We start from the raw sequence: 22,500 nt of genomic DNA on the forward strand, positions 1-22,500 counted from the left end.
CGTCATTGAACTGAAAATTTATCTCGTCTTTCCTAAAAAGAAGAAAAAAAAAAACACAAAAAAGTCCCCTTACACCGAACAAAGTCATTTTTGAAAAGTTGGAATATTGCGAAAATTATGGAAAACCAAGATGAAAATTCATTTCCACATGTATGTAAACTTTTACCAAAATTAATGAAAAATATTATTAACCAAATTATAAAAATAATTCGACACTTGGAATGATGTCAATATTAAATATACAGTTTTTTAATTATCAACAATTTAAACCTATCTATATAAAAACCTAACTATATAAAAACAAGTTATAAATAATTGTCTGACTAAAGCCATCAAATAAGAATATTTCAACTTGTCAAACATTGAAATCAGTACTGGTGAATTTTTCTAAAATTAAGTAAATTTATTTTCTAAGCTTTTGTCAATATCTATATTACAGGGCGTCTTAAAAAATGTTCTCCCCCCTTACTTAGAATCCATTTTTTTTAATATTCAATGGCTTACTTAATACTACAATAAGCACAAGTAAAACGCTTCTCTTGATGTTTAACTGAAAAAAAAAACAGACAAAAGTATTTCCATTTCGGAGAGAGAGAGAGAGAGAGAGAGAGAGAGAGAGAGAGAGAGAGAGAGAGAGAGAGAGAGAGAGAGAGAGAGAGAGAGAGAGAGAGATTGAAATACACGTCGACGGGTTCACCCTATTCGTGATGGAAGACTACCCGGTGGAGAATTTCTAATCTCTTCATGATTTTAACCTAGCAGTATTATCAAAGCACGCATTCTCAAAATAGCTTTGTGATTTTAATCAGCTTTAGTTTTATCCTGAACATTACTGTAATTTTGACACAAGCAAAAATATTCAATCCTTGCATAAAAGTATTGACTTAGTATTTGCAATCAATAGTGTAGCCAACTAAAAAAAAAAAAAAAAATATGGGAAGACTTTCTAGAATATGTAAACCCAAAAATCGGTTCCAATGTAATACATCTCTTACGGGTCAGTCAACTTTTAAATGAAATAACAGCATTTGCTTGTTTGGGAAAACAGCAAAGAAGAAAAGGGAAACAATTAAAATCACCAATTCGGCCATTGTACTCTACCATATTGAATGAGAGTGCAAAATTATCCATTTTTAAACAGTGAAAAGTAAGTCATAATTGGAATAAACATTAACGGATTTTCAGATGAAGGCTAGAGATTAACTGATTGATTAGGAGTTATCTGGCATCCTAACATTGAAGGCTAGAGAATCGCCAAATAGAAATCACGCTGATGTTCAGATGTTAGAGAGTAGGATATGGATAAATAAGCATCAAAAGTACAGTGAAAGCCAAGCAACGAAAGAATTAAACCAATAAAAGTAACAGACATAAATTGGCCACATATCTCGAAAAAAAAATGTTGCAGGAGACAATGGTTCCTTAGTGAAATTTTATTGCAAAATTTTTGATTCACCAATGTGAGACAGTTACGTACAAAGAGACTCCAGCAGAATTATTTTTTATTCTTGGGTACAATAGTAAAAAAAAAAAAAGGTCGACTGGGAATCCTCAGAGGTCAGGCGAAACAAAAAGTCGAGGAATAAGTTTGGACGTATAAGAATTACACCGATATGGACAACAGAGGATATTTCCGAAAAAAAGGTAATAATTAAATTCAAAAGTTCAAATTAGCAGGGATTGTTTTCATGTTGAACAGGCTGACATAATTCTCTTTTTATAGTATATTTATGGAGGATGTATTTTAATGTCGTTACTGCTCTTAGAGTATGTTATTTCAATTACTTATTTCTTTTCTTGTAGTTTGTATATTTCCTAATTTCCTTTCCTAACTGGGGTATTTTCCCTGTTGGAGCCCTTGGGGTTATAGTATGCTGCCTTTCCAACTAGTAATAATAATAATAATAATAATAATAGTAGTAGTAGTAGTAGTAGTACTAGTGTAGTAGTAGTGGTAGTAGTAGTAGTAGTAACAACAACAACAACAACAACAATATTAAAGCAAATAGCCACTCATGACTGATTCTGGTTATCTAAATCCTGCCAAAAATATGTAGCGAGTTGGATGCAAAGGCTGTTGGAATCTAACCCTAATGCCCAAATACAAAACAATCCTAAAAGGCGAGAATAAATAGACAATGGTCGGAAGGAAGAATGGAATAGGAGCAGTATGGACCAGTTTCGTGGCCGAGAAGGATATTTTGTGCACTAATATAAGGGGAAAATCCCACTGTTGTCCCATGCAGTAAAAGTTGAGAGATTGGACAGCAAGATGGAAGAAAGTAAGCTGCAAATGTGAAATAAAAAGCTAAAAAGTGGGTGTAGATTCACTAGTCCGTGACTAGTGAATGCCAGACTGGGGTTCGAGTCACAATCAAACTCGTTAGTACCTTTGGTCGCTGCATCCTCACCATCCTTGTGAGCTAAGGATGGGGGGGGGGGCACCTATACGTCTATATGCTGAGTCATCAGCTGCCATTGCCTGGGCCTCTTTGGTCCTAACTTGGGCGGAGAGGGGGCTTGGGCGCTGATCATAAGTATATATGGTTAGTCTCTAGGGCATTGTCCTGCTTGATAGGGAAATGCCACTGTTCCTTGCCTCTGCCATTCATGAGTGACCTTTAAACCTTTACAGTAGGCCTACACAGCGTGAATGTCAAGATCGAATAAACTGACCGATCTGTTTCTTATAGCAGAATGTTAAAATTAGATCTACAAAGACAACTGTCTAAAGTTGTCGTAAGTGTTTGCACAATTCCATAGGCTGACGTCCATAGACGTCACTGTAATGAAATTTTTTTTTAAAAAGTTGGAATATAACGAAAATCATGGAAAACGAAGAATGAAAATTTTGGAGCTTCAAATTCAAGTAAAAAAAAACAAAAACGAAAATCATGGAAAACGAAGAATGTAAATTTTGGAGCTTCAAATTCAAGTAAAAAAAAAAAAAAAAAAAAAGAAAAAAAAAAAAAAATCAGCCGTAATGGAAAACCTGATAAGGACAAAATGAACGTCATACGAAAATATTTCATTCTAAAGTTCTTTTAATTCAAACTGGAACAAGCAGTATCATCTATGAATATCACTCATAACAGAACTTCAAAACTGTGAATGCATACATGCACTCATAGATAGTAACAAAGCAGTTATTCGTGCAGACTGAAGCACTCTATAAGAGTTGAACAAGAAATTAAATATTTTTTTTTACAGCCACAATATGTTTTTATAGAATTACAGTATCATTAGTATCACAATTCTTAATTTCAGTTACAAACTCATACTTACTGAAGTGTAAATTTTACAGAGTGAATGAAAATTTAAAAACATGAATAACTGATGCCTTTGTTACCGTTTATTCTGTCTTATTAATCTGTTACTCGGTAAATATGACATACTTATAAGAAAGTTGTTCCTCATGAGACACTACTAAACCTATCTCTCATACTTTAAATCACTCAGATCATGCTCGAAATGGCCTTTCCTGTTATCTTTGAGAAACTTAATGACACTAACCTTGAAATTAGCCTACAATGCTACAACGTTAGATTGCACATGTTCCTTAATGCAGATTTCTATCTTTTATTATATTCTTCTTGCTTGTAAGTTTAAATTTATAGTTCGCCCACAGATACGAGTGTATACTCATACATACATACATACATACACACACACACTATATATATATATATATATATATATATATATATATATATATATATATATATATATATATATATATATATATATATATATATATATTGTCACGTTCCTCATATTCTCATTTCCAGATTTAAAACCTTCTTCCGAGGAATGCGAACTGTACCCTCAATGGCCCCAATGTTCTTACCACTTCAGTTCTTAATTTATTCGTCAACAGCTACTGTAGATAAATAATGCAACACCAACGGGAAAAGACACTCAAGAATGAATGGCAATACATTTATAAACAGCTTAAGTATAAACTAAAATAACACTTTACACTTTGGTTGGGTAAACCAGACTGCTCTAGATTTAAACAAATGGGAAAAAGTAAACTTATATGCCTAATCAAGGATTATGTACAATATATACAATTTATTGCCGATTTAGCGAAAACTAGATGGCGCTGGAGCGTTTGCTTAGCGATGGCTAGATGGCGCTGGAGCGTTTGCTTAGCGATGGCTAGATGGCGCTGGAGCGTTTGCTTAGCGATGGCTAGATGGCGCTGGAGCGTTTGCTTAGCGATGGCTAGATGGCGCTGGAGCGTTTGCTTAGCGATGGCTAGATGTCGCTGGTGCAACAGAGAAGTAGTCAAAATAATATTTTCGTAATATTCCCCCTTGGTTAGAGACTGCTTATCTGTTGGAAAATACAATGTATGAAGTTTTATTCTGGACTCAAAGTACTTTCTCTTTCATTCGAGACATGGCATCTGCAATAGTATTAGCTGTTCCAGGTATCCTCACTACTTTAACATTTGATGACGAAAGGATATATGACCATCTAAGTAATTTAAGATTGGACAGCCTAGCTTTCTCCAAAAAACAAAGTGGTAAGTGGTCAGAAAATATAATAGTTTCTTTCTGTCCCTCAATGTATGGTTTAAAGTGAAGTATGGCAGAAACTATGCTATATAACTCCTTCTCTATGGTAGGCCAGTTTAACTGTGATCCAGTGAAGCGTCCAGAGTGGTAAGCCACAGGAAAAAGTTGATGCAAGTGAGGCAGGGTGTTGTCATCCTTGCCAATATTCTGCAGTAACACGCTACCATGTCCATAATTACTGGCATCTACTTGAAGATAAAAAGGTTTATCAAACTCTGGTGCCCTAAGAATAGGATAAGATGACATTAATAATTTCAGTTGGTGAAAAATTTCTCTATGCTGATTAGTCCATTCAAATTTTTTCTTGCTCGAGGTAAGTTCAAACAATGGCCCCGTAATACTAGAATAATTTGGACAAAACTTCTTATAGTATCCAGTCATACCCAAAAATGTACGTAAAGACTTTTCGTCATGGGGTGTTGGATACACCATTATAGATCTTATATTAACCTCTTTAGGCAATACCTTACCACTACCTACTTCATGACCTAAGTAAGTTACAGTAGCCTTACAGAAGTTACTCTTAGAAAGATTTATGGTAAGATTAGCTGCTCTTAATCTCCTAAAAACTTCTTCCAGGAGTTGGAGATGTTTTTCCCAAGAGGAGGTTGCTATCACAATGTCGTCTAAATATGCATACACTCCTTCAAGTCCTTGAGTCACTGTCTGGATCATCTTCTGGAAAGTAGATGGGGCGTTACACATTCCAAATGGCATGACATTATATGAAAAGAGTCCAAAAGGCACTATAAAACTTGAAATATCTTTAGCTCTCTCTGTTAGTTGAATTTGATAATATCCTTTCATAAGGTCAATCTGAGTTAAGTATCTAGCATCACTAATGGCATCTATGATATCTACTATTCTAGGTAATGGATAAGAGTCTTTAAGGGTAACTGCGTTTACTTTCCTATAATCTGTGCACATCCGATATTTGCCATTGGGCTTCTTCACCAACAAGCAAGGAGAGGCCCACGGAGAGGAACTTGGCAAAACCAGATTGTTTGCCAGTAGATAATCCACTTCCTCTTCCAGAATAGCCAGTCTGTCTTTAGAAACTCTGTAGTAGGACTGTCTTATAGGTTGCACATCAGTCTGGATAGCAACATCATGTTTCACAATTGTACATTTCCCAGGAGTATCCGAACACAGATCGTTATATTGCTGGATAAGTTCTACCATTTGTTTCTTTTTGTCATCTGCCTCAAGATCCAGGTAGAAGGGAGGGACTGTAGGATTTGCGAGTTCTCAGAGTCCTTCCATGACATCACAATTTCATCCGATAAAGATTTTTCTGCAACAGAATTGTTATCAGATTCCATTAGGGGTAGAGACTGTACAACAGCAAGGTTACATACTTCCTTTGATGGTGATCTTACATAAGGTTTCAAAAGATTTACATGGACTACCCGAGAAGATTGTCTTTTATCTGGAGTCTTAATCAGGTAGTTAACTTTAGAATTTCGTTTAGCAATTACATAAGGTCCCATGAATTTCTCACGTAATGAATTACCAGGAATGGGATGATACACCAATACCTCATCACCAACATTAAAGCTTCTTACCTTTGCTTTCTTATCATACAGATGTTTCATACCTTCCTGTGCCATTTGCAGATTACTTTGAGCAAATTGCAGAAGCTTACTCAATCTCCGATTCGGTGAAGAAAGATATTTCGATGCATCAAACTCTTCTCCCTTTCTATCACCCTGAAGAATTCTCTCCTTTATAAAAGTGAGTATGGTGCGTGGTCTTCGTCCAAACATAAGTTCGAAAGCACTGATGTTAGTAGATTCATTGCGAACACTACGCAATACATACATTAATAGGTCTAGATCTTCATCCCAGTCCTTTCCCGTCTCGAAGATATACTTCCTTAGTAAAGCTTTCATTGTCTGATGAAATCTTTCTAGGGCTCCATTGGTCTGAGGATGGTAAGCTGAGGCCAGAACATGATTAATTCTAAACAGTTTCAATGTATCTCTAAAAACCTTACTGGTAAAATTTGTTCCACGATCACATTGTATCTCTTTTGGAAAACCAAATATAGTAAAAACATTTAGCAATTGTTTAACAATTGTTTTTGATGCTATATTACGTATTGGAATGGCAATAGTGAACCTAGTAGTGGGACATAGTATAGACAGTATATACTCATTTCCTTTACTAGTTCTATTTAAGGGACCTACACAATCTATAACAACTTTATCAAAAGGAACTTTTGGTACAGTAACAGGTATTAATGGTGCTGGAGGAACAGACTGATTGGGTTTACCTACCAGTTGACATGTCGAGCAAGCGTTTACAAAATTTCTTACATCCTTTTTCATACCTAACCAATAAAAATCTTCTGCCAGTCGCCGATACGTTTTGGTGATTCCTAAGTGACTATCCACCGAGTGTGCAATCTCTAGAAGGGCTTTGCGGTGCAACTCCGGAACCACCAGTTGCTGTTTGTCCCCCAATCGTCTTCATACCGCAGTTTAGGAGAACGAAAATGTCGTAGAATGATTCCCCTTTCCTTATAAAAGTAAGGAGACTTCTGATCCTTCTCTGGTTGATCGATCACCTTCCCAAATAATGACTGTAAAGATTCATCTTTAAGTTGGTCATTAGCAAATTTATTAGGAGTAATATCTAGTAGTTTAATAGCATTTTCAACCTGTTCAGAAGCACAATTTGAAAGATTAAGGTCAGGATTATTAGTAGTTCTTTTAGACCTGGTTACCACCTGACATTGTTTTTCATTAACCTCGGGAGAGGTGATTAGTAAATTGCTAAAAACTGTCCCGTGGGCCAAGTCATTGCCAATCAACACATCAATATCCCTGCATGGAAATTCCTTTCCATTTAAGGCCACTTCTACTGATCCGTCATAGTATGGGCATTTCATTTGTATAGTTACCAATGGAAACAGTTTCATGTGACAAATCCGAGACTGCTACATACCGGCCTGTAGCCTTTGCTAATCGTTGAAGTTTTGGGCTTATGAAAGTTTGCGATGAAGCAGTATCACGCAACATCGTAACCGTTTCGTCCAACAGTTCCTTTGCATTTGAATATATCAAAAACAGTCTCACTTTCTACACAAAACATAACTTTCTTACCTCCAGGTGAAGTTACGTTAGAGGTCGGATGTCCTGTATTCGGAGAAGTGTGCTTGCTTGGAAAATTCTCCAAAGCTTTAGCTTTTTGCCGAGATTGAGCTACTTTGCATTGAGGCTTGTCGCAGTCTTGGATCAAATGGCCAGTAGTCCTGCAAAAAGTACAGTAAATATCTACATTATCATTTTTAGACTGACCCGAGACTGTATTTACCCGTTTAGTCTTGTGAATAAGAAAATACTCATCTGCCAATATTGCTGCTTTCTTAGGATCCTTTTCTTGTCTTTCTTTAATGTACATTGATATGTTAGCTGGAATTTTCCGAAGGAACTCCTCCAAAACAATTAGTTCTTTAAGCTTTTCAAAGGAAGTAACATTTTCTTTATCAAACCATTTCTCAAACAGCTTAACTTTTAAAGTAAAAAATTCCAAGAAAGTTTGCCCAATACCTTTATTTGAATTTCTGAAATTTTGCCTATAACCCTCCGGAGTAATACTGTAGGCATCTAACACAGCTTTCTTTAAGATTTCGTAATTTCTTTCTGTAATCATTTGAGCACAAATTGAAGCTGCCTTACCTTTAAAAGAAGTCCTAATTAGTAACACCCATTCAGTCTTAGGCCATTTTAATGAAGCGGCGGTATTTTCAAAAATTGAAAAGAAGTTCTCTGGGTCCTGTTCATTAAAGATGGGAATCAATTTCCTGGCTTTAAACACGTCAAATTGCTCTGGAAAATCTTTCTCTGCTTTCCTCTCACTTAGCCTTATTTCTACCAATTGTCGTTCTAGTTCCAGTTTCTTCTTATTATCAATTTCTTTTCCAATTTCTAAATTTTCTAGACGAACCTTTTCGACTTCAATCTTCATTCTCTCTCTCTCTTTCATGATCTCTAGTGAAGCTCTCTCTTTAGATATTTCAGCTTCAGCCTTCTCTACTGAAGCTCTTTCTTTAGCTATTTCAGCTTCAGCCTTTGTTCTCTCTAACTCTATCATTAACTTCAAGGTCTCAGCTGTGGGTTGAGGAGCTTTCTCCAATGCTAAAGGCCATACTTTTTTTGCTTCTTCCTCTGATATATAACCCTTATCGACTAAATTTGTCAATACCAGTCCCAGAATCTCTTTCTTAACTGCACCTGTAGGAACAACAACATCGTGGTCTTCCACAAGTTTCAGTAACTCTGCCTTTTTAGCATACCTCAATGCTCCTAAATGTTCTTTAGGGTCTGCTGCAAAATCTAATGCGTTAAATGACATATTGGCAACTATGATATACACCTATCTTCAGCACATTTATGGTACAGTTTTGATATCCACAAAACAATGCAAAATATTCAATAGCAAATAAACATTCAAAAATACGTTAACATGTAACTATAAAGTAACCAATAGAAAAGTTTTGTGATATAGAGTTGGAAGGTTGATAAGGGTTAGCTACTCCCTAGTGAAGAACTTCCATCAAATATCACTACAAAAATGAAGGCTTATTTGCCTTTGTGGCTTTCAAAAGCCAATGGAAGTGACCCACATCAATACTAGGATGGCCAAAAAGAAGCCGTGATACCTCATAAAAATGCTTAAATGGGTACGTATCTCTAGTATGCTAGTAAACACTTAAGATATTTAGCATAGCTTAAATACCTGATTATTTGATGAGCCTGGCTTACCCAAACGCTGTATGTGGTTCTCCCGCTGGTGCCACAATCATTCACTCACAATAACCGTTGATACACAAATTACAATATGTTACTCAAGGTGGTCTAATACTGTTTAAGGATTTTCACAGCACAGCTTAAATGTCAATAACAAATTGGGCAATTGGGGCACTTAAACTATATAATATTAATATTCACAATGAATCAAAATTAACACGATCCCGGTAAGGCCCCCAACTGTCACGTTCCTCATATTCTCATTTCCAGATTTAAAACCTTCTTCCGAGGAATGCGAACTGTACCCTCAATGGCCCCAATGTTCTTACCACTTCAGTTCTTAATTTATTCGTCAACAGCTACTGTAGATAAATAATGCAACACCAACGGGAAAAGACACTTAAGAATAAATGGCAATACATTTATAAACAGCTTAAGTATAAACTAAAATAACACTTTACACTTTGGTTGGGTGAACCAGACTGCTCTAGATTTAAACAAATGGGAAAAAGTAAACTTATATGCCTAATCAAGGATTATGTACAATATATACAATTTATTGCCGATTTAGCGAAAACTAGATGGCGCTGGAGCGTTTGCTTAGCGATGGCTAGATGGCGCTGGAGCGTTTGCTTAGCGATGGCTAGATGGCGCTGGAGCGTTTGCTTAGCGATGGCTAGATGGCGCTGGAGCGTTTGCTTAGCGATGGCTAGATGGCGCTGGAGCGTTTGCTTAGCGATGGCTAGATGGCGCTGGAGCGTTTGCTTAGCGATGGCTAGATGTCGCTGGTGCAACAGAGAAGTAGTCAAAATAATATTTTCGTAATATATATATATATATAGTATGTACAAATATATATATACATACATATATATATATATATATATATATATATATATATATATATATATACAGTATGTACAAATATAATATATATATATATATACAGTAAGTACAAATATAAATACATATATATATATAAATATATACATATACATATATATATATATATATATATATATATATATATATATATACAGTAAGTACAAATATAAATATATATATATATATATATATATATATATATACAGTAAGTACAAATATAAATATAAATATATATATATATTTATATATATATATATATATATATATATTTATATATATATATATATTTATATATATATGTATGTATATATATATATATATATATATATTTATATATATATGTATTTATATTTGTACTTACTGTATATATATATATTTGTACATACTGTATATATATATATATATATATATATATATATATATATGTATATATATATACATGTATATATATATTTGCACATACTCTATATATATATATATATATATATATATATGTATATATATATATGTATATATATATATATATATATATATATATATATATATATATGTATATATATATGTGTATATATTTATATATATATATATATATATATATATATATATAAAGAGCCAGTAGAAAAAATGGATATGGAAAGATTTTAGTACCTAGCGCTTTCGCGCATTTTAATATACACTTCTTCAGGGTATTCCGTTCTGAATTTTAACCCACTTGAAAAGGTCAAGAATATATTCCATTAAGGAAATAAAGACAGTGATGAGTTGATTGAAAAGTTTTGTACTTTTGCATCTTTGCCTTATTAGTACGGGTTAATCAAAACCCATAAGCCTACCATTTCGATTGATTAGGTCCGTGGGCGTCATCTGTGTATAAACTGTCAAAATGGTTAAGGAATTGTACCTCTTGTTTTGAAATATTTCTGGTTTGTCTGTTAAAGATAATGTCGATATTTTCAATGGTCTATGAAGTGCCCATATTGATTTCAAGTTTAAAATGATCAGTTTTGACGTAACTTCATATTTTATTAAGGTTCCAGTTGATGATTTACTACATTTCTAACAGATTAGCAGCTTACTTTCTAATTTTCTTTAACATATAAACCGATTTTGAATGATTAAATTGTGCATCAAAGATTGTAAATTTACTTTTAATGGAAATTTTTATGAACAACGATTTGGAATGGCAATGAATAACAATTCCTTATTCTTATGGAGTTTTTTTTAGAAGTTTTTAGTGAATATTTTGCCGGAAGGGGTTTGTGGATTCACTACGTTGACGAAATTTTCTGCATAATGACTTTAAATGAAGATGTATCTGTTCATATACATGAGTTAAATTTGATCAGTTCCTTCCATCAACTTTACAATTGAGAAAAAAAAAATTCAGCTTTACCTTTTTAGATGCAAATATTTATAGACTTAATGATAGATTTAAATCTAATGATTTTAGAAAGCCTACAACTGTATTTTCTTGCATTCATATCTACTCTTACCACCGTATCAAAGTAAAATGATTTTTTTCTTCGATGTTTTTGAGAGAGCTAAGAATTCGCTGCCCGGAATTTTACATGATGAGTTTTTATGAATATGTGACATTGTCAGTAGTTTGAAGTATCCAAATTTCTTACGTTGACGTTGTCTTACAAAAAAAAAAAAAAAAAAAAAAAAAAAAAAAAAAAAAAAACCACCCTACTGTAAGATGTATTTTCATAAAGAAATCTCCTTTTGATAGTGCAGTTGCATATATTGAAATATGTTCAACCACTGTGATAAGAAATACATTGGTTAAAGTGGTAAAAATCCTGCAACTAGATTAAACCAACATACAGTAAATGTTGTGTCAGTGTTTGGAATAGGTCATATGAATCAATGTAATCTCAATAGGCAGGAAATATTCTAGAGAGCTACTGTATTGCAAAGCTATCGTAAAAAGAAATATATATTATAAAGATACAGTTTGACTGTGTATTCAACATAAGTATAGGTCTGGATAATTGGATTATGACTAATACTGTTCAGTAATTCAAAATTATGTAACTTGTCTTTATCAGTTTAGTTTTTTTTGGTCCACTTTACGTTCAAATGCAAATTTTGGCTAAGGATTGGTTGATTATCCTAGATAGCTGTTAAGCCATTCCTGTGATTTCTTTTATTGATATTCACTTTATAGTTATTGACGTCCATCACCTGTAAATAACTTGAAGAGGTGTATATTAAAATGCATGAAAGCGCTAGGTATAGAAATCTTTCACTATTTTCTGCTGTCTTTAGCTGTATATCTAGTCACGTGATCCTTATAACTCACTGTGGATGAAACCCCGTTGCAGAAAACCTCCACACATCTACACAGAAGCTAGATAAGCAGTTTATTTTTCCTTTACACACTCATTTGCTTCCTTATGGTTAATAACTTTCCTTCAAAACACTGAAATTTTATTAAAGCCATCAACGTATTTCTCTCCTCCTAAGACTTCGGTACCGTATACTATTATCAATAAAATATATCATCTACATTGTTTTCATATGGCCGAGCCATCTCGATGCTCACTGACCCATTATTTCACTACTAAAACCGCTTTACCACTTAATTCATGATGTATGTATGTATTTGTTTGCGTGAATGGGCCTCTGTGTGTATAATTGAACATGATGTATGTATGTATTTGTTTGCGTGAATGGGCCTCTGTGTGTATAATTGAACATATGTATTTCATTCTCAATGTCAAAAATACATTTTTAAGTGTAAAGATATATATATATATATATATATATATATATATATATATATATATATATATATATATATATATATATATATATATATATATTACCTTCGAGAAGGAAACAAACTTCTCCCTATGTTTCAAAGGTCAAAAGAAAAACCACAATATAACGCAATGTGTTACTCTTCTTGCGTACTAAAAGAAAGTTAAGAACTACATTTCTGTTTATGTATCGCGATGGATCCACCAATTATTGCGCATTAGTGCCGTTGAATACTCCTGACTTACAAAGTAGGCAATGTGCTCAGAGAGAGAGAGAGAGAGAGAGAGAGAGAGAGAGAGAGAGAGAGAGAGAGAGAGAGATTTAAAATGATTTTACTTTTAATGTTTTAATTTTTCATATAGAAATACAAAAAAGGACAGAGAGAGAGAGAGAGAGAGAGAGAGAGAGAGAGAGAGAGAGAGAGAGAGAGAGAGAGAGAGAGAGCCCTCTCGCTGTGTTCAATCAAGAGATCGAATCCTAGCGATAAGCAAGAACTCTACTATGCCAAGAGGAGTAAGAAGGCTTCCCTCTCCTCCATATGCTCGCCCTCCTCTCCCCTCTTCTCTCTCACTCTCGCTCTCTCCTTTTTTTTCAGCAATGACTTGCATTAATCATAAATACCAACACGCCAGAGCTTGTAATCCATTAGAGGAGATCAATATCAACTTCATAATAGTCTCGGATTCGACACAGTTGAGATTCGATTCGTGTTTTCCCTCCCGATGCGCTTTTGTTCTCTCGGATGGTGGCTGTGACACGCGATAAGTGGTACGGGTTATGACGTCCATTGTTGCGCCGTCCTTTATCGTTTTGTTTATCGCGACATTATTATGTCTGGGATTATTGGGTGGGATATGATCGACGTATTTTGAGTATTTATCGATGGGACTATCTTCATCCCTCGGCGTGGGATGGACGCTTCAATAGGCGCCAAGGAAGATGCTGATGATGACGATGGCGATGAGGCCTTAGTAGTACATCTCCACACACCCAAAGCGAACAATCCTCTTTTGTACTATACCTATGAGGATGTAAGTTCTCTCTCTCTCTCTCTCTCTCTCTCTCTCTCTCTCTCTCTCTCTCTCTCTCTCTCTCTCTGTATCAGTATGCATAGTAAGATGCCAATGAGGAGACTGGCACTCTATAAGTTTTCTAACTCACAAGTATACTCAGACGAGATTCTAGTTGGCAATGGTTATTGATCCTAAAGCAGCATAAATAACCAAATCCTTAAAATTTTATGCTAATTCTTACTTTTGTAAACCGTTCATAAAAAAAAGTGTTCATTGCGATGAATGTCATATTGTTCAATACACAACTATCATTCCTGGTAACTCACGCTGTAATTAAATCTTCAAACTAACAAGGGAGCACAAAGATCATAAAATTCCCCAAGAGTAAAAGTGAACCTAGTAGGGATTCAATCATTGACTTGAATATACTGTGCCATTACAATTGGGGATTCGTTCCATATTTGACAAATAACCGCTCGTTGATCGTATCAAAAATATAAATTTCAAAGGTATGACCCATTTACATGCGAAAATTCTTGCAATTATTCTTAATCTCTAAGAAAGGGAGATACTTTCTCATACATTATGTATTCTTATTTATACTCCGCCAAGAGTTTTCATCAGAGAAACTTTCCCATAAGTATGTATCCAATATTTCGTCAAAACAGTTCCAACCACTCTTATCAATAAAGCATTACTGTGTTTTTTCACGGTAAAAGGGAACAATATGAAAAACATACTGTGTAACAAAATTCTTCAATCATACCCTATATTTAACTATAATTGCAAAGAGTTGAAACAACCCAATTAATAACAACAATAAGGAGTAAATTACAGTACTTCAAAAATAATAAAACTACACAGGCTTAAGAAAATGAAAGCATACATATAGGACAAATAATCGATAGAAAAAATGTATCATTAGTATGTAGAATTTTTCTTAATATATGTACATGATAATTTTATTTGCAGTTTGGACATTATTGAAAACGATTATGGACAACAACTCCAAACTTCAATTCTAAAACAAATTGATCAGGAAATCGAAGTAAAAACAAAAATCACGGTACGCAAAAATAAATAAAAATCAAAAGTAATTTTAAATTTCCGAAACAAGACCCTCGCCAAAAGCAAACTATATTTCTAAACAATGTACATAATATTTTCCATCGGATATCCCTTTTTTTATTTTTCTATTTTTGCCTTTTTATCACTACCAGGGGAACGGTATACCTCATATAACGCATTTCCTGACATATAATACTATTTATGGGAGCTACTAAACACATACGATTCTGTCGAGCAAATAGGCATCTGTCACGATTCTTTGACGCATGGTATTCTAAGGACAGTCATAACGAGAAATTAGGAGGCAGTTTTCCTTCGTAAAATGGCATTCCGAAGGATACTTTTCTCTATTTATTGCCCAAAATTGGTATGATACGGACGGATCAGTAACACACAGCGACGATTTTCTTTTCCTTATTCTCACAATCTGAAATCCAAGATGTGATATTGTCAAATTACGATGGCGCCCTTTTTGAACGACATCCACGTAACTGCGATGTAAGAATTTGCCGATATACAGTAAATAAGCTCCGTTGGACACGCGATGAAATATCTACTGTACATTTGGTTGAATAAAAACATACGAATATATATACAGTATATATATATATATAAATATATATATATATATATATATATATATATATATATATATATATATATATATATATATATATATATATATATGATAAATGTTGCACATTTAGACGTGTTTTTCATATTCAAATAGGCCATATATTTTTGATACATTAATGTCTGGATTCTCTTAACGACCTCGGGATTAGAGCCCCAAGCGAAATCACACAAAGACAATAGCCTCTGACCGGTCGGGAATCGAACCCTGATTCAGGAAACTTGTATGAACAGTGACATACCACTTGGCCAAGTGGTATGCCTGTCTTCATACAAGCCTGTTGTTTCATTCCCGGCCGATCAGAAGTTATTGTGTTTGTGTGATTTCACCTGGGGCTCTGATCCCAAGGTCGTTAAGAGAATCCAGACATTAATGCATCAAAAATATGTGGCTTATTTGAATATATATATATATATATATATATATATATATATATATATATATATAATTTATGTATGTATAAACACATATAGGTTATATTAGGTTGTATGTATACATATATATGTATATATTTATACATACACACACATATATATATATATATATATATATATATGTATATATATATATATATATATATATATAAATATATTACAGATGTAATCTTCCTTAGCACGAAGATAACTCAATATATGGTGGTCTACATAAGGAAAATTGAAAGATGTGTATATGTAGAAATGCTCTACAGTTTCGTCCGCCAATGGACCTCTTCTTGGAGTGTTTTTTGTGCAAACGCATAATAAACGCTCCAAGAAGAGGTCCATTGGCGGACGAAACTGTAGAGCATTTCTACATATACACATCTTTCAATTTTCCTTATGTAGACTACCATATATATATATATATATATATATATATATATATATATATATATATATATATATATATATATATATATATATATATATATATATTTGTGTGTGTTCAAGTATTTCAACAAACATTTATTGACACCAAAGCTAACGAATTGAATTCCAAGAAACTAACAATAAAATGCTAGAGGTTCCATTTTGTGATACTTGATCCTGCGTGCATCGTTTAACAATCAATCGAGCGAGCTAAGATTTATAAAAATTTCTTTTAGTTTTATCACCATGACAAACAGAGAATCCATTATGCTAATCGCAGGGACCTCACCCACCAAGATCATCTTATCGTAATTGTATATCTCCGTTTGGTTCTTTGAATTTTTTTTTTTCTGCAACCTTAGGGATGTTTTAAATGAGTTTCCAATTCATTGAAGTCGATCTTCTTACTTGTGAGAGCAATCTACAAAGAGGTATATATAAAATTATATCTAAAACTAGCAATGATATAGTTTTCAAGACTGTTAGTTCTACTTTTAAATCATGAAAGATAATAAAAATTATTACAAAGTTCATGATCACGATATTTTCCTGTATTAATGAGATTTATTAATATTGGTTAACAAGCATCATTCGTAAATGGGATGTTTGATTTTTTAAAACATTCCAATGTGTACTGAAAAGTAAATCAGCTATCCATAATTCTTATTTGTTGTCTCTGCATTTTCATTGAACATTATCTTAGTTTTACTCATATTCCTTTTCAGTCCTACATTTCTACTTTCTCTATGAGCCTTTAAGTCTAAGTGGTGGTGGTTCGGCTTTTGGGCCTCTTGGATGGTTATCCAAAACTGCGTGGACAACTAAAATTTAGGTTACTAAGCATAAAAGAGGTTTAACAAATCGAAGTACGTCATCAGAAAAATTATCTCTGTAAAAATATAAATGAGACTTTTGTAACATTTCCTTGGTTTGCGACATAAACAAGAATGGGGAATTTTCGTCTACCTAATATTTATTCATTGACTATCGAGATATCATTCAGGATATATGTCAGCTGAACTATTTCTCTTCTTACGTAGTTTTACAATTACTCGATCGCAATTGAGAGAGAGAGAGAGAGAGAGAGAGAGAGAGAGAGAGAGAGAGAGAGAGAGAGAGAGATTTAATTTATAATGTAAATATTAAGAAAGGTTTGGAGAGAAAAATTTAAGCGGTAGACGGAAATATATCTAAGTTATGGGCCAAAAAGTGGGTGCCTACAATGTACCCTGATTTTACTTACTCCCCTTCCAGAGAGAGAGAGAGAGAAAGAGAGAGAACAGGCTCTGTTACCTAATGATGCTTGCATCCTTAGCGCCTCCCCCTTACTTCCTCTTTGTTCCCAAACTTTCCTTTGATATCGGTAATTTCCACACGACTTTACAATACGAATCGCATTACAGAATGATGATGCAGGATGTGCTGTGCAAGTTCATGTAACAATGATGTCCGATTTTATTTCTCCCATTTGTTAGTCTCTGTTACCAAAGACTTCGTTCTGTAGTTACGCTTTGCAATTTCATCACTGTATGACACATAGTAGTACTTACAATTATTTCAACCACGTTTTGGTATAATAAATAGCCAAATATTTTAGATGAAATAGAAAAGGACCCGGGGTTCAGATCAATAAAATATATATACGAAAATTGCAAACACTGCATTTTGTTCACTAGAATTTCCAAGTACCAGAAGAAAGCATGATATCAATCCCTTCAATTTACAAGTTAAAAAATAAAGCATACAAAAATCGAAGTAAAAATTACCATAATTATATTTTTCTTTTATCTAAACACATTTAGTTATTATCCATTGTAAATCTCACACTAATCTCATCGATAGCTTCTAATTCATCTGTAGTTTTTTTCGACTTCCCCATTATTTTCAAACTCCTACAAAAAGTCTTTCATGTTCTATAATTCCTCCCACAGCAAAGTCTTCCCTCGGCGAGGTAGGGTGTTGCGGAAGGGAGGCCCCTGCCTTTAAGTGAGAAGGGTAATTGAAATCATGGGGCTTGAGGGACACGGACGTCAAAAGAGACGAAGTCCTTTGACAAATGACGTCTGCTTCCCGAAGCTGCTCGTTCTAAAAATATAGACCCAAGATGGATGATAGTGGTGATGACGAAGATCATAATGCTAAGGATGATAAGCATGGCGTGGAGCTGGGTAAAAAATGGTAGAGGCAACAGAACACATATATACTTAATGTACTGTATATTGTAATAAAAATATACAACACAACAAAAACAATTTCTGTCAGGGATGAGCAGATATTATATTGTAGTGTCTTATAGTTTAATTATCTAGAAATAGAAAACAATGGAAACCGCACAAATCACAAACATGGGCATATCTATTAAACATATATAAATATATGAATATAAATATAACAATACATACATACTCATATATATATATATATATATATATATATATATATATATATATACTACACTTTTGAAAAACAATTACGTAAGACATATCCCGAAATAATAATTGGTTCTAATATTTAGCAACAAGTATCTTATCCGATACCTATAAGAAGGTAAAAAACAGAGTGTATTTTACCAATCCCAGCAAGTGTCACATGCAGAAAAAGTATTGACAGAGAGAGAGAGAGAGAGAGAGAGAGAGAGAGAGAGAGAGAGAGAGAGGGAGAGAGATAAAACATTTTGAGATTAGTTAGTATTTTCTATTTATACATCTACAAATTTTTGGTCTATTATAAAAGAACTTTTTTTAAAGTTTGAAATGTTTCTACAAAATAAAAGTTATTTTACTCACTTTCATAATTTTCGCTGGCATTACAGCTGGTCTATGATTTACCTGAAAAAAAGAACTCGTATAAATTACGATTTTCTAATAAATTAACAAAAAATGGCAATAGAAAGGTACAGTATTAGTTAATAATAATAATAATAATATAATAAAGACCATTTATATATATATATATAGATATAAATATCCATCTATCTATATACATATATATATATATATATATATATATATATATATATATATATATATATATATATATATATATATATAATACTATGGTCCCGTGTCTGGGAACCAAATATATATCATATATATTACGGCTGGCAAGCTATACAACCTCTCAAGTTCCAAACTCACATGTTAGTTTCTACATTAAATCTGTTACACTTGAAAATAATAACACCCGAGCTCTAAGACAGTTATATTACTCCCAGACAGTAATATACAAAACACTGAATACCAAAAGGTCTCTTAACTATACTCAAAACAATACTGGGTAATTATTATTACGATCTATTCAAAACTACCTCTTGCTTTGATTCTTTAACAGGATACAAGCGAATATGAAATAAACACTGATGATTGAAATAATACACTCTTTACAAAACTGAATATATTATATATAAATCACAACACTTTCAAAAGAATTTACATAAAACAAATAAATTACTCGAAATATTAAGTCTGAACAAAACTTAGATTAAGACAAGAATGTTACGATCTGAAAACTATATAATCACTAGACTGAAATATCAAATTTGAATAAACCTTAGGCTAAAACAAAAGAAATAATACTTATGAAAATTACACAATCACTTGTTTCATTTGAAATCAGATCTGAATACAATATTTAAGTTTGATACTTAATAAAAATAGATTCCCCTTACTACAGGGCCAGTTACAAAACTTTACACAATGGCAACACAATAAATTAAAAATCACCTTTGACTTCTTTAGTTACGTTTCGACACACGATTTACGTTGGGGCAGAGAATCACTTTGGAGAGGACACACTAGAGGTACTGAGAGAGTGGGGGAGGCACTTTGGCTCTTTCACTGGACGGCTACTTCTCTACTGATGCTAAGACTTAGCTACTTCTAGAATATTCCTGGTCTAAGATTTGGAAGCGTGGGGTTTGGCCTAAGGGCGTAAGGTTGCCAAATATTACTCTCACGGACACTTACCCACAAAACAGCGAGACAAAATCTCAGTTAGCTCCGCCCACCTTTGTCCTCGAAATAAAAAAAAGATAAAATTCAACACTAGGGCCCTTAAGAATCTTCCAAAACAAGTGGCATATATTGAGTATTGTACACATAACACTCTCAAACAGTTTACGTAAGACTTTGTAATAAAATACACTCTCAAACAGTTTACGTAAGACTTCGTAATAAAATACATGAAATAAACAGGTAATTCTTAAAAATAGAAAAAATTTACCTATACTGACTTCAATAAAGAATACAATGAAATCAACGACGTAAGTCTTACGTTATTTACATAAAAACTTACGTCTACACGAGAGGAACTCATCTTACGGGCTGGCTATTCACCTCTACAATGGACATATGAAAACATAGATAAAATACATGAATAAACTACTGTATTTACTCTACACTAGACCAGCTTTGTAAATATATATATATATATATATATATATATATATATATATATATATATCCAAATCCAATCCCGCTCAGTGGCATTGGCAGACATATAACTACTCAACTACTCCGTCTCTTCCTGTCCCTTGGATAGGGGCAAGAGAGACTTGTCATAACCTGGTAAGAGAGGGGTACCCCGAGAGGTACACTGTGTATGTGTGTGTGCGTGTGCATGCGTTTCGAGCTAAAAATCTAGCTGTTATTTTTGATAGGTCGCGTACACTGATAATATTATTAATAATAATAATAATAATAATAATGATAATAATAATAATAATAACAAACTACACTTTTATTCAAAATCTTACTTTAATGATATCAACATTCTAGAGCAGAAATAAAGCCAACTTCATGCAACCGCACCGAAATCCTCTTGTTTGACTCATTTCGCCCAAAACAAAATAAAAACAGTCTTTGTAACGCAACAAAGCATTCCCTACCCTGGCCCCCTTCCCTTTCCTCTACCATTACCCCAAGACCTCTTTTACCAGTCATGTGACACGCTCCATGAACTATGAAAAATTGGTGGAAAAAAGCCTGGACTTCGGCGAGCAAAAGTAAATTTTCGAAAAATTTGACGACAGTACTCGCGGACGTGGCCACCTTCATTATCGCTTTCACGCAACGGGTGATACGCAACTTCTGCGGAACATAAAAACGGTAGAGACAGAGACAGAAATACAAGGAAAATATTTTAGAAATATAACGGAGAGAGAGAGAGAGAGAGAGAGAGAGAGAGAGAGAGAGAGAGAGAGAGAGAGAGAGGGATTTGATTTATGGAATTTGGGCTGGGTGCACTGTCGTACTTTGTAGTAAAATTCATATGAGGTAGGACACCAAGATGGGGAAACAAAAGAAGTGGAAATGGATATTAAGTAGATGGCTAAAAAGAAAAGAAGCTACAAAGACAGTTGAGTATAATTCTATTGATACGACTTATCGATTGGAACAATTAGATTCAAATGCTAAAATAATTTCTTTAAATTCAATTAATCTAAGCGGAATATTTTGAATTTAATTTAAAACAACGGGAATTTTAAACTGGTTTAGTCCAAGACCCCCCCCCCTTTTTTTTTTTTCTTTAACTGCTTTAATCCACCCTGTCCGTAATACTAGGTATGCATTTAATTTCAATAGTAAGACCTTCTCCATCATGAGGCTGAATGCTACACAATATTCTAGAAGTTTCATTACAGCTATAACCAAGTTGTGGAATGATCTTCCTAATCGGGTAGCTTAATCGGCAGAACTTTAAAAGGTCAAAATTACAGCAAAAGTTTTTATGTTGAACATGCCGACATAAGCCTCTTTTTATAGTTTATATATGAAAGATGTTTTAATGCTGTTACTGATCTTGAGATATTCTACTTTAATTGTTTATTACTTTTCATATAATTCATTCATTTATTATTTCCTTTCCTCACTGGGCTATTTTTTCCTGTTGGAACCCTTGGGGTTATATCATCCTGCTTTTCCAACTAGGGTTGTAGCTTAAATAATAATA

General features: G+C 33.6%; 1 protein-coding gene across 1 annotated transcript in view; it reads right to left on the reverse strand.

Annotated features, from left to right (window-relative positions):
- Nucleotides 1-22,500, reverse strand: part of mbf1 (multiprotein bridging factor 1) — a 1,089,494-nt gene that overhangs the window by 610,197 nt on the left and 456,797 nt on the right. Inside the window, exon 2 of the mRNA XM_068386943.1 lies at nt 19,338-19,379. Coding sequence (XP_068243044.1) covers nt 19,338-19,358 — 21 coding nt within the window. The 5' untranslated portion in view covers nt 19,359-19,379. The remainder of the gene's footprint in view (nt 1-19,337; nt 19,380-22,500) is intronic.

This window comes from Palaemon carinicauda, chromosome 14, assembly GCF_036898095.1.
Source record: "Palaemon carinicauda isolate YSFRI2023 chromosome 14, ASM3689809v2, whole genome shotgun sequence".
NCBI lineage: Eukaryota > Metazoa > Arthropoda > Malacostraca > Decapoda > Palaemonidae > Palaemon > Palaemon carinicauda.